General features: G+C 36.0%; 1 protein-coding gene across 11 annotated transcripts in view; it reads left to right on the top strand.

Annotated features, from left to right (window-relative positions):
- The window catches only part of CSPP1 (centrosome and spindle pole associated protein 1), a 170,944-nt gene that overhangs the window by 125,851 nt on the left and 32,349 nt on the right, over window positions 1–12,744 (top strand). For all 11 annotated transcript variants that reach the window (XM_044245503.1, XM_044245500.1, XM_044245507.1 and 8 more), the window contains 5 exons: window positions 2,836–2,985; window positions 3,380–3,526; window positions 6,309–6,413; window positions 8,379–8,445; window positions 9,210–9,327. In XM_044245503.1, coding sequence (XP_044101438.1) covers window positions 2,836–2,985; window positions 3,380–3,526; window positions 6,309–6,413; window positions 8,379–8,445; window positions 9,210–9,327 — 587 coding nt within the window. The remainder of the gene's footprint in view (window positions 1–2,835; window positions 2,986–3,379; window positions 3,527–6,308; window positions 6,414–8,378; window positions 8,446–9,209; window positions 9,328–12,744) is intronic.

Genomic DNA, 12,744 nt, shown 5'->3' with positions numbered 1-12,744 from the left:
GGTGAAAAAATAATGAATACTGTTTTTCTGAAAATAAATAAATTGGAAAAAAAAAAAACAAACCCATCAGAGTAGGGATGTAAGTCCCCAACTTCTGGTGGACCTACATTGATGCCATAGTATGTCACCATGGAAAAGCATGTTCGTGACTAATTTTTTATGACATGAAAATGCTCTAAGTGAAAATTCAAGGTGTAGAATTATACATAGAATATGATTTCAACTAAATATATTCACACATCTATGCACATGCAAAAGAAAGAAAAGATACCACATTCAAATAGTGCTCTTTTTTTAATGTGGAGACTTCAGAAGATTTTTTTCTGTCTGTATTTGTATTTTCCAATATGCTTAAATTTTACTGCAATAACTGGGGGAACATATACATTTAAAATGAAAGCATATGGCTGTAGAATCATATCATTTTTTTTTCTCCTGAGATCTCCACACCATTTGGTGCCTACGGATGGGGAGATAGACAATGACACAAATGTGTTTCTCTGTCCCATACTTCAGGGGCACACAGACTCAAGATGTCATGATCAACACAATGGTGAACTCCACCTTTCTACTTTCAACGCTAAACTAGCAGTCAGAAGATTCTATCTAAGATTCTATCTAAGTTTGACACGAAATTTTACACTAGTAGTTTGATTCAAAAATTTCCTTTCAGGGGCACCTAGGTGGCTCAGCAGGTTGGGCCTCTGCCTTTGGCTCAGGTCGTGGTCTCGGGGTCCTGGAATCGAGTCCTATATCAGACTCTCTGCTTGGCGGGGAGCCTGCTTCCCTCTCTCTCTCTGCCTGCTTGTGATATCTCTCTCTGTCAAATAAATAAATAAAATCTTTAAAAATTAAAAAAAAAAAAAAAAAAAAAGAAAGACCTTTGTAAGGATCAGCAGAATGGATAGAGATATTGAATGCAAGAGAGTGGCGTCAGAAGTCCCTACAGGGGGCGCCTGGGTGGCTCAGGTCACACGTGGGTGGCTCAGGGGGTGCCTTCAGCTCAGGTCATGATCTTAAGGTCCTAGGATCTAACCCCGCATCGGGCTGAGCAGGAAGCCTGCTTCCCCCTCTCTCTCTGCCTGCTTCTCTGCCTACTTGTGATCTCTCTCTCTATCAAATAAATTTAAAAAATCTTAAAAAAAAAAAAAAAAAGAAGTCCTACAGTATTGGCCACTCATATTGCTGCTGATTGAGGGTCAGAGAGTCACCTATTGAACTTGAAATGCCCTGTGCTATACTGCCCATAATGACAGCAAGTCAAAATTATGTAACTGCTATTATACTTAACAAGTGTTAGCATGGTTTAGGGTAGAATTAAGGGGGAAAAACAATCTTGAAATTATATAGCCTTTTATTATTTAGAAGGTACTTTTGCATATAATATCTCATTAATCTTCAGGCTCGCCGAAGAATGTATTATTATTTCTGGTTTATGACATGCAACTAAAATCCAGGCTAGGATGCTTACCTGTGGTGGCAGAGCCAGCAAATTGTGAGGCCAGTGCTTGAATCCAGGTCTCCTGACTTTAAGTATCATACCTGTATCATACGCACTTAAATTTTTAGAGGGCTCTAAGAGTCTTTCTCTCTGGAAAAAAGTAGTGGTAGGGGAAGGTTTGACTATGTCAGTTTTAGACTATGTTTAGCCTTCAGTTCTCCCAGCCTATAAATCCTCAGTGCACCTGTGAATGGATTGCTCTTGAATGGTGGCTTACATATTTTTTTTTTTTGGCAGCCCTTTAAAACTTTCCCTCATGAGCAAAATCTAACACAAAACTCTAAGAAAATTTAAAATGTCTAAATGGTATTTATTATTACTATCAACACTAAAGTGTCAGACAGGAAGTATCCCCAATCTTAAATGTCAAAAGAAATGTTATAAAATGTTCAAATCTTTGTACCAAGATGGAAGCCTTAGCTCCGTGTATGCATAAAAAAGTTATAGTGTTAAAGTTAATGCAGCAGAAGTCCTTATGTGGCTAAAATTTGATAAGTAATGTACCATTTTTAATTACAGCTTTAGACATAATTAACTTTAATCTTTTCAGCTGTAGGATAAAATTTGGTAAAATAGGTGCAGGACCCTTGATGTACCTTTGTATTATACAGCTTGAAAACAGCTGACCTAGATGATAGATTTCCTCTTTCTGTTGAGCTGCTGTGTAGCATTTTTTTAAAGAAAGATTTTATTTATTTATTTGACAGACAGAGATCACAAGTAGGCTGAGAGATGGGCAGAGAGAGGAGGAGAAGCAGGCTTCCTGCTGAGCAGAGAGCTCGATTTGGGGCTCGATCCCAGAACACTGGGATCATGACCTGAGCCAAAGGCTGAAACTTTAATCCACTGAGCCACGCAGGCACCCCTGCTGTGTAGCATTTTTGTTGGAATGGCATTTCTGTGGATATCTTGGGTGTGTGATCCATTTATGGTTGTGACCCGTAATGGAGAGTGACTTTGTAATTGTGAATGTGTGTGTGTGTGTGTGTAGTAAGAAGAAGAGGGAACTGAGTGTTAAATATGAGGTTTTGTTGTATAGATCATAAAGCACTCCTTGGAGATATAGACATTAATAACTCTTTTTACCAGATGACAAAACTGAGTAAGAATGTCTCCTTAAAGGCACTCAGTGAGTTAAGTATTTGGTGGAGCTGGAATTTTACTCATAACTCAACATTACATAATGTAGCCTCCCTAATAAATATAGGAAACTGAAAAACTTAGGAACTTAAAAATAGGGTATGAATGCTGAATTCATAGGATACTACAAAATATTACATGGTATTCTAACTTTCATTAGTTTCCCAAAGTAGTAACTAGGTTTAATTCTTTAGATTGAGGAAAAGAAACAAAGAGAGGAAGCGGAGAGAGAGAGACTGAGAATTGCAGAAGAAAAAGAAGAAAAACGGCTTGCAGAACAGAGAGCGCGAATTCAGCAAGAGTATGAAGAGGAACAGGAAAAGAAAAGGGAGAAAGAGGAAGAGGTGCATTTTTTTCCTACATTGTTTTTCTACTTACCCTGGCAGTGAAATTTTTATTTTGTCTTGGAAAGGTATTACAAAGAAGAACAATCCTAGAGTACATTTAGAAAATTTCAGATCAATATCCATTTATTGGATACTATTGTATTGAAGTAAAAACTAAGTTAAGAAAAGAGATAAGTGATGATTTTTTTAAGCCAAAAATTAGTTTAGGCTGACCAGGATGTTATAAAAGGTGCCTAATACTTTATTGTTAAATAGACATCTTCTTTTTGTTAAAAAACACTATATCATCTGTATCTTCAATTTTATCTCTTTATTTCAAACAAATAAGGCAACAGGTATTTGAATGGACTACAGGATGTATGTTTGGAGTGTTGTATTTTTCTCTTTAAAGCAAAGGCTAAAAAATGAAGAGCTTATTCGGTTAGCTGAAGAAAGACGAAAAGAAGCAGAAAGAAAGAAGAAAGAAGAGGAAGAAAAACATAATCTGCAGCTTCAACACTACTATGCAAGAGAAAATATAATCGGGGAAGAAACAAAGGTAAGTTTCAGACAAAAATGTCAATTAAACCTGTAGTTTAAACCACTTTCACTGTGGCCTTCTTAGCAAAAGGGAGAGTGGAGGAGATGCTTTTTTTCCCTCCCTTCCATCATGCTTCTTCATCTGAGTACAGTGCCCTGAACTTCCTATATAGGTCATGTCATTGCTTTGCTGCTCTTTGCCCTGCAGTGAATATAAGGGGTTTATTTATCTTAGTCAGTCTTGTTCCCATGCTCTATGGAGTAGCACCCAGCCAGCTATTCGCGAGAAGAGTTAAGTACAGAAATGGAAAGTGTCTGGAAACTTTTGTAGCAATTTGTTGAAGTAATTTTGTGTCTGTTGGATCTGTAAGAAAGTTGGACTTGAATTGTGTAATGCCTTTTTAAAAATTTTTAATGTATTTGGTATTTCATGTTTACTGTTTTACACTTTTATCCTTGATGGATTGGGAATTTAAAGAGAAACTGCTGGGTCACAGTGGACTGGTTTGAAGTCAGTATCTGAGACTGGTTGATATTCACCATTACATGTGTGGTCAATCAAAGTTATCAGACAGAGGTTTTCTCTCTAGGAAGATACTTGGCCCCTCCAGTTTACACCCTTGGTCATTTTTCAAAGCTGTATTTCAAAAAATTTTATATGCATAAGTATCCCTGGGGATTTGTTAAAAATATATCTTGAGGTCTTACATACAAAGTGTCTGATTTTAATAAATCTGAGGGTAGTCCAGGAATCTGCATTTTACAGGCATTCTTGGGGGTTCAGATGTAGTTGGCCTGTGGACCACATCTTGAAAAACTCTGTATGTGATGTACGTTTAGCCCAATTTAATTTAAGAAAATGGTTTTCAAAAATTTAGATTTATACAGACATTATTTCTTCTAAGCAGCATTCACAAAAAGACTACTTTTAACCAGTGGGCTCATCTAGTGTACTTATGATGTAGTTTGGTATACTACAGACCACGTGAGCCATTTTTGATGGGTTCAGATACACTAACTGATTTCTCACCTCAGGATTTTATGGTGATAGAAGTAAGTGTTTGCAGTTAGAATCTGCTGAAACATTATTTGAGAGAAAATTTATAAGTAACACCTGTGTTTTTTGTTTGTTTTATTTGTTGTTTGTTATTTATTTTTTATTTATTGTTCTAGTAATGTTAGGCAATACCACTTATTCTTAAAGTTGGATATATATTTATTCTGCCTTTTAAAATATTATTGAAATGTCATTCATTCATTTTTTAAATTAATAGCATTTATATTTTTTAGAGCCATCTTAGGCTTATAGCAAAGTTGAATGGAAAACACAGAAAATATTTTCTTGTAAAATTATTTAAAAATAAAAGATAATTGTTAGTTTTCCAGTTATGTTCCTGCCAATTTCTTATTATGTTTAAGAGAAAATGCTTTCCTTAGGAAAATACAGTTTTATGAATGTTCTAGTTCAGTTGTGAAGTACCATAGTTTTAAACCAGTTTTATTCCCTTTAATGTATTTTGCTCTCAGTGATGAAGTTATCATTACTAGCTGTAATTTTTCTTTTATTCATTTATGCCTGATATATTTTTGTCCATTTTCTTAGTTTTTACCTTTGTGTCACCATTTACTTTTTATTTAGCTTGTATATTTGGTTTGTTGAATTTGGTTTTATGTTTTTTTTTTTTAAATTCAGTTTTTTATCCTAATCAGAGAATTATCTTTTGAGCAGTGATACCTAAATCCATCAATCCATCTGTTTTTATCATACCCAATATATTGATTATATTAATTGAATTTCTGACTTTTTTTGTTCTTTTATGCTTCCTTGATGGTTATTTGTTTTCTCACTATGTGGAGCATGCTTTGTTTGCTTCATCCTCTTTGCTCTTTTAGAAGGTTTCTTTTGTTTTTATAATTGTGCTTGTGGGCATCTAGTGGTCGTAAGAAAAAAGAAAATCTATTTCTAACTTTGTCAAAGTCACCAGTGAAAGTGATATTTGATTTTGTACTATGCAAAATGAACAGTTCAACATCCATACATATAGTCTGGTCTGGGTGTTTTTTGTTTTGTTTTTGTTTTTTAACCAGATAATTATTATTGGATTTTGTTGGGAAGCTTTATGTTCTCTGCAGTTTGATTTTAATGTGAAGTTGGGAGCTGTTAACTTTATTATGCCGTAAACTGAGACCCTCTTTTATTTCTTATGGAGACATAGAATGCTGTTGTGATCTGGAAAATTCCCTCATTGTGATGCTCTTGGTGACAAGGGATCTAGGTTTTATAGATTGATTTATATTATTTTCCAGAAAATAGTTTTTGTGTTTTGTGTTGTCCTATTTCTTTTTATTATTAAGACAAGTGTTTTTCTTAGTTCTATTTTTTGTTTTTGTTGTTTTCCTAATACTTGGTGTGCTGTTGCTTTACTTATGTTTGTTGAATTTTTTTGTTCTAATCTGAGAGTCCTTTTGTTTTAAAATCTAAATCAATTTATGTTTATCATAACTGATGTTTTCGATCTTACATAATTGACTTTCTGACTTTGTTTTGGTAAAAAGTATTTTATTAAATAAAAGCAATAGCATTCTGAACTCCCTAAATGGTGTTATTAACTTTTAGGAGTGTTTGTGTACACAGACACATATATATGTATACATACATGTATGTGTGTCTGTGTTTTTGCATACTTATGTTGGTACATGTGTATATATATATATTTGTTTATATATGCGTGTGTGTGTATACATATACACACATATATATATGTATGTACATATATATATGTATAATTTTTTTCCTCCAGCGCTTGAGACCGCCTTCTCCTGTAGTTCCTGCTCTTCAGAACAAAATTGCAAGCAGACTTCAAAGACCTCCTTCAGTTGACAGCATTATAAGTTCCTTTATTCAGGTACATATTTTTTTCTTTTGATTTGTTAATTTTAGCTAAGTTATTTCCGATGAGGGGAATTGAATGAGATTTTTTTTTTATTCATCATATTTAGCTATGTTATAGTTTTTCAATTCTGAAATATAGACAGTGTTTGCATTTATTTGTTGCATCAGCTATAACTGATAATGCTTGGTGCCATAAAGTTTAAATTCTTTTGACAGAGTATAATTTAGCAAATGGTTTTTGTCCAACCCTCTCAAGGCCTTTTCTTTGGTAATATATTATCTGGCTAGCTGTAGTTATGCTAATGAAGTCCCTTAAACTTTCGACTGAGCTGTGATCAAAAGAGAGCTAGGAGAATGTTCAGAAGGGTTGATCCTTGAGTTGACTCTTGGAATGAGTAGGAAGTTGCCATAATGAGGAGGAATCAAAATCATGGAAGTGTAAACCATATGACACACATGGAGAAGAATACACCATGGTTTGGGCTGGCATCAGAAGGCCTGACCAGGGCGTCAACAGAGTTAGACGTCAAGCCATAAGTAGGATGTTGTATGGAATTTGGCTTTATTCCCATAAATGAGTGAATACCAAATGGACTAATTACCAGAATAGACAAAGCAAATGTTAGAACATTGTCCTGAATCCCACCCTCTGAGATTCTGATTTAATAGGTGTGTGGTAGATAACGAATGGGGATGCTTTGTAATACTTTAAGTAGGAGAATGACATGTCATAAGTTGGAGAATGGCCATATTTTTTTTATATAACGTTCTCTCAGACACTGGTGTGAAGATGTATTTTAGAGGTTGGGTAAGACCATAAACATGGGGAGAAGTTACAGTGGTTTTGCAGGAGTCCAGTTGTGAGACTTTCAGGACTCAAAGCCAGTGACACTAAGAACTGAGATTGGGTGAAAATTTTAAGACATATTTAAGAGACACAAGTAATGGCATTTACAGACTATGTTTGTGGGGGTAAGTGTCAGTGACAACTTTCAAGTTTCTTGTTAGATTTATATAGAGTGGGTGGTTGAAGATACAGTTTGTGGCTAAGAAAGGAGCTCTCGACTAGTTTTGTAGATTTGGAAGCCACTAACACATTTCCTTGTCATATTAGTACAGTCGTCTTGGATGAATTTGGGGGAAGTAAAAAGAGCTGAGATTGGAATACCAGGGAATTAAAAATTTAAGAAGCAGAGAAAGGAAATAAAGATAGAGAACATGACAGAGAATGGCAATATCAGTTGCTACTGGCCAAGTATAGGGTGTAAAATGCCCATTGAATGTGTTATTTGGGGATCACCTGGTGACTTTGGTAAGAGCTGTGTTAGTGGAGTGATAGGGTAGAAGCAAAGGTAGTATCTGTGTGGTGAGAAGTGAATGGGCATGAGAAAGTAGACACCGTGTTGCATCTGTTCTTGAAAGGATGGCTGTGGAGGGAAGTAGAGAAGGGATAGTAGATGATGATGAAGGAGGAGGTAAGAATCTTTTTTTTTTTTTTTAAGGAAAATTTTTTTTTTTTAAAGATTTTATTTATTTGAAAGAGAGAAAAAGAGAGAGAGAGAGAGAACATAAGAAGTGGAGGGTCAGAGCAGACTCCCTGTGGAGCAGGGAGCCCGATGTGGGGCTTTATCCCAGCACTCCAGGATCATGACCTAGCCAAAGGCAGTCATTTAACCAACTGAGCCACCCAGGCACACAAGAAGGAAGAGACTTTTAAGCACAAGCTGAGAAAATAGAGTGATTGGAGGAGGTCGTAGTCACTTACTAGATACAGAGAACAGGTGACAGGATTATATTTGGATGAAGCAAGGACACTTCCATTGTGATGGGAAGGAAAAACACATGTTAGGTAAGTGTATAGGTTGGATGGGGGGGAATCTGGTTCCTTTTACATATAGTTCCTTCAAAAAATTATTCTTTTCAAGCTTCTGAATAGGGAAGACATACTGAATATATCTTTGTTATGATTGTTAAACAGGAAAGTTCCATATCCAGGGCACAGTCTCCTCCAGTACCTGCCAGGAGAAACCAGCTCCGTGCAGAAGGTAGAGTTAACTATTAAGTCTGTAACCTGTAATATTTCTCTTTTAAGCTTTTTACTGAAATAATTAAAGACTCACAGAATGTTGCAGAAGAGCATAGTGAAGTCCTGTGTACCTTCCTGCAGCTTCCCTCAGTGGTACTATCTTATATAGAACAGTAATCAGGAACTTGGCTTGGTTAGTATGCTCTACAGACCTCCATCGGGTCTCACAGTTTTAACACAAAGTAATTGGTGTGGGTTTGTGTTTGTGTGTAGTTCTGTGCATTTGTATTCTGTATAATTTGTATAACTACTGCACAATCAAGGTATAGAACTGTGGCATCAGGGGTGCCTGGTGGCTGCCTTTGACTCAGATCACGATCCTGGGGTCCTGGGATTGAGCCCCACATCAGGCTCCCTGCCTCTCCCCTCTTCTTATATTCTCTCTCTCTCTTTCTCTAATAAAATCTTAAAAAAAAAACAAACCGAACAAGAAGAACTGCGGCATCACCGCAAAGGAACTCTCTTATGTTGTGCTGCTTCTTTATAGTTGCTCTCTCCCCAGCCCAAGATATTTCTAAAGTCTGGCAGTTCCTGTATTTTCAGAAATGTGTGTATCTTATGAGTATTCATAAATATGATCTGTATTTATAAAACATTAAAAATAACTTTCATAAAATTTTGTCTCTAAGCATTTTAGTTTTGTGTAAGTGTGGTTATGTTTTAATGCTTAATCTTCTATGCTTATGCCTGTTTTAATTTTTACTTATTAATGTGAATTTGCAGAGGAGAAAAAAAATGTAATTATGGAGTTATCAGAAATGAGAAAACAGCTTCGTAGTGAAGAACGGCGTCTACAAGGGCGGTTGCTACACATTGACAGTGATGATGAAATTCATATAAGGCAAGTTTCAACTTGAGTTTTTTGTTTCTTCTTGTGTTTTGTTGTTCTTGTCTTCAGGAAAAGGAATTACACATAAATCAGAACCTATCCAGTAATTCCTCAGTTTTGGACCAGGATTTTATTGTAAAATCGCATATATTAGAATGGATAAGTAGCATGCTTGAGAAAAGTTTTTAACAGATTGTTGGTGAAATTGTAATACTGAAATAGCCTTTTCCATGAAAAGAAATATAGCTAAATAATTATATCCTAGTGGAGGGACTCAGTGCGACCAATCTAAAACAGTATATGATTTATTAAGTCTATTTTTGTTTGTAACATGTGATAGGTTTTCTTTTTCTTTTTTTCTTTTTTGGCAAACTGGCTTTTTCTTTAACCAATATGCTTTTACTTTTTTTTTTTAATGTAAATTCAGTTAATTATCATATAATGTATTATTAGGTTCAGAAGTAGAGGTCAGTGTTTCATCAGTCTTATGTAATACCCATGTTCATTACATCACTTGCCCTCCTTAATGTCCATCACCAGTTTACCCTAACCCCCAACCCCTCTCCCCCCAGCAAGTCCCAGTTTGTTTCATATGATTTAGAGTCTCTTATGGTTTCTGTCTCTCTCTGATTTTTTTCTTATTTTATTTTTTCCCCTCCTCCCGTAAGATCTTCTGTTTTGTTTTTTAAATTCCGCATATGAGTGAGATCATATGACAGTTGTCTTTCTCTGATTGATTTATTTCACTTAGCTTAGATTTATTTCACTCCAGTTCTATCCTTGTCATTACAAATGGCAATTTCATGGTTGAGTAGTATTCCATTATATGTTTATATCACATCTTCTTTATCCGTTCATCTCTCAGTGGTCATCTGGGCTCTTTCCATAGTTTGGCCATTATAGACATTGCTGCTATGAACATTGGGGTGCAGGTGCCCCTTTGGATCACTACGTTTGTATCTTTGGGGTAAATCTCTAGTAGTGTAATTGCTGGGTCGTAGGATAGCTCTATTTTTAACTTCTTGAGGAAGCTCCATACTGTTTTCCAGAGTGGCTGCACCAGTTTGCATTCCCACTAACAGTGTAAGAGGGTCCCCCTTTCTCTTACATCCTCAGCAACATCTGTCTTTTCCTGACTTGCTGATTTTAGCTATTCTGACTGATGTGAGGTGGTATCTCATTGTGGTTTGGATTTGGATTTCCCTGATGCCGAGTGATATGGAGCATTTTTTCATGTATCTGTTGGCCATTTGTATGTCTTCTTTGGAAAAATGGCTGTTCATGTCTTCTGCCCATTTCTTGGTTAGATTATTTGTTCTTTGGGTGTTCGGTCTGATAAGTTCTTTATAGATTTTGTGATGCAAGCCCTTTATCTGATAAGACATTTGGAAATATCTTCTCCCATTCTGTTGGTTGTCCTTTGGTTTTGTCAGCTGTTTCCTTTGTTGTGCAAAAGCTTTTGATCTTGATCAAGTCCCAGTAGTTAATTTTTCCCTTTGTTTCTCTTGCCTTTGGGGAAGTGTCTAGCAAGAAGTTGCTGTGGCTGAGGTTACAGAAGTGGCTGCCTGTGTTTAGGATTTTGAAGGATTCCTATATCACATTTAGGTCTTTCATCCATTTTGATTCTATTTTTGTGCATGGTGTAAGGATGTATGGTCCACTTTCAGTCTTTTGCATGTGGCTGTCCAATTTTCGCAGCACCAGTTGTTGAAGAGACTGTCTTTTTTCCATTGGATATTCTTTCCTGCTTTATTCAAGATTAGCTGACCATAGTGTTGAGGGTCCATTTGTGGGTTCTCTGTACTGTTCCATTGATCTGTGTGTCTGTGTTGTGCCAGTACCATACTTTCTTGATGATTAGAACTTTGTAATAGAGCTTGAGGTCCAGGATTGTGGTGCCACCAGCTTTGGTTTTTTTTTTTCAATATTCCTTTGGCTATTTGGTGTCTTTTCTGGTTCCACACAAATTTGAGGATTATTGTTCCTGCTCTGTGAAAATAGTTGATTGTATATTGGTAGGGATTGCATTGAATGTGTAGATTGCTTGAGGTAGCATAGACATTTTAATAATATATGTTCTCCCAGGCCATGAGCATAGAACGTTTTCCCATTTCTTTATGTCTGCCTCAGTTTCTTTCATGAGTGTTCTGTAGTTTCTGTAGTATAGATCCTTTGCTTCTTGGGTTAGACATATTCTTAGGTATCTTAGGAATACCTTTACAATTGCAGTTGTAAATGGAATCGACTCCTTCATTTCTTTTTCTTCTGTCTCATTGTTTGTGTATAGAGATGCAGTTGATTTCTGTGTATTGATATTATAGCCTGCCACTTTGCTGAATTCTTGTATGAGTTCTAGCAATCTTGGGATGGAATCTTTTGGATTTTCCACATAGAGTATTTTCTTTACCAATTTGGATTCCTTTTATTTCTTTTTGTTGTCTGACTGGTGAGGCTAGGACTTCTAGTACTGTGCTAAACAACAGTAGTCACAGTAGACATCCCTGCCGTGTTCCTGACCTTAGAGGAAAAGCTCTCAGTTTTTCCCCACTGAGAATGATATTCACTGTGAGCTTTTCATATATGGCTTTTATGATGTTGAGATATGTTCCCTTTATCCCTGCACTGTGAAGAGTTTAATCAAAGAAGGATGCTGTACTTTGTCAAATGCTTTTTCTGCATCTATCAAGAGGATCATATGGTTCTTGTCCTTTCTATTATTAAGTAGTGTATCAGTCACATTGATTGATTTGCAGAGGTTGAACCACCCTTGCAGCCCAGGAATAAATCCCACTTGGTCGTGGTGTATAATCCTTTTAATATACTGTTGGAGTCTATTGGCTATGGTCTTTCAGTTTTACCTTTGGATCCTACTGGCTAGTATCTTGGTGAGAATTTTGGCATCCATGTTCATCAGGGATCTTGGTCTGTAATTCTCCTTTTTGGTGTGGTCTTTGTCTGCTTTTGGGATCAAGGTAATGCAGGCTTCATAGAAAGGGTTTGAAAGTTTTCCTTCCATTTCTATTTTTTGAATCAGATTCAGAAGAACAGGTATTAATTCTTATTTAAATATTTGATAGAATTCCCCTGGGAGGTCATCTGGCCCTGGGCTCTTGTTTCTTGGGAGATTTTTGATTACTGCTTCAATTTCCTTGCTGGTTATGGGTCTGTTCAGGTTTTCTCTTTCTTTGTGATTGTTTTGGTAGTTTATAAGTCCCTAGGAATGCATCCATTTCTTCCAGATTGCCTCATTTGTTAGCATATAGTTGCTCATAATATGTCCTTAAAACTATTTCTATGATGTTGGTCATGATTTCTCATCTTTCACTCATGATTTTATTAATTTGATTTCTTTCTCATTTCTTTTTGATAAATCTGGCCAGGGGTTTATCAATCTTATTAATTCTTTCAAAGAACCAGCTCCTAGTTTTG

This window comes from Neovison vison, chromosome 4, assembly GCF_020171115.1.
Source record: "Neovison vison isolate M4711 chromosome 4, ASM_NN_V1, whole genome shotgun sequence".
In the NCBI taxonomy this organism is placed as follows: Eukaryota; Metazoa; Chordata; class Mammalia; order Carnivora; family Mustelidae; genus Neogale; species Neogale vison.
Note: the sequence above shows the minus strand (reverse complement) of the source record. Positions and strands in the feature narration are given on the sequence as shown.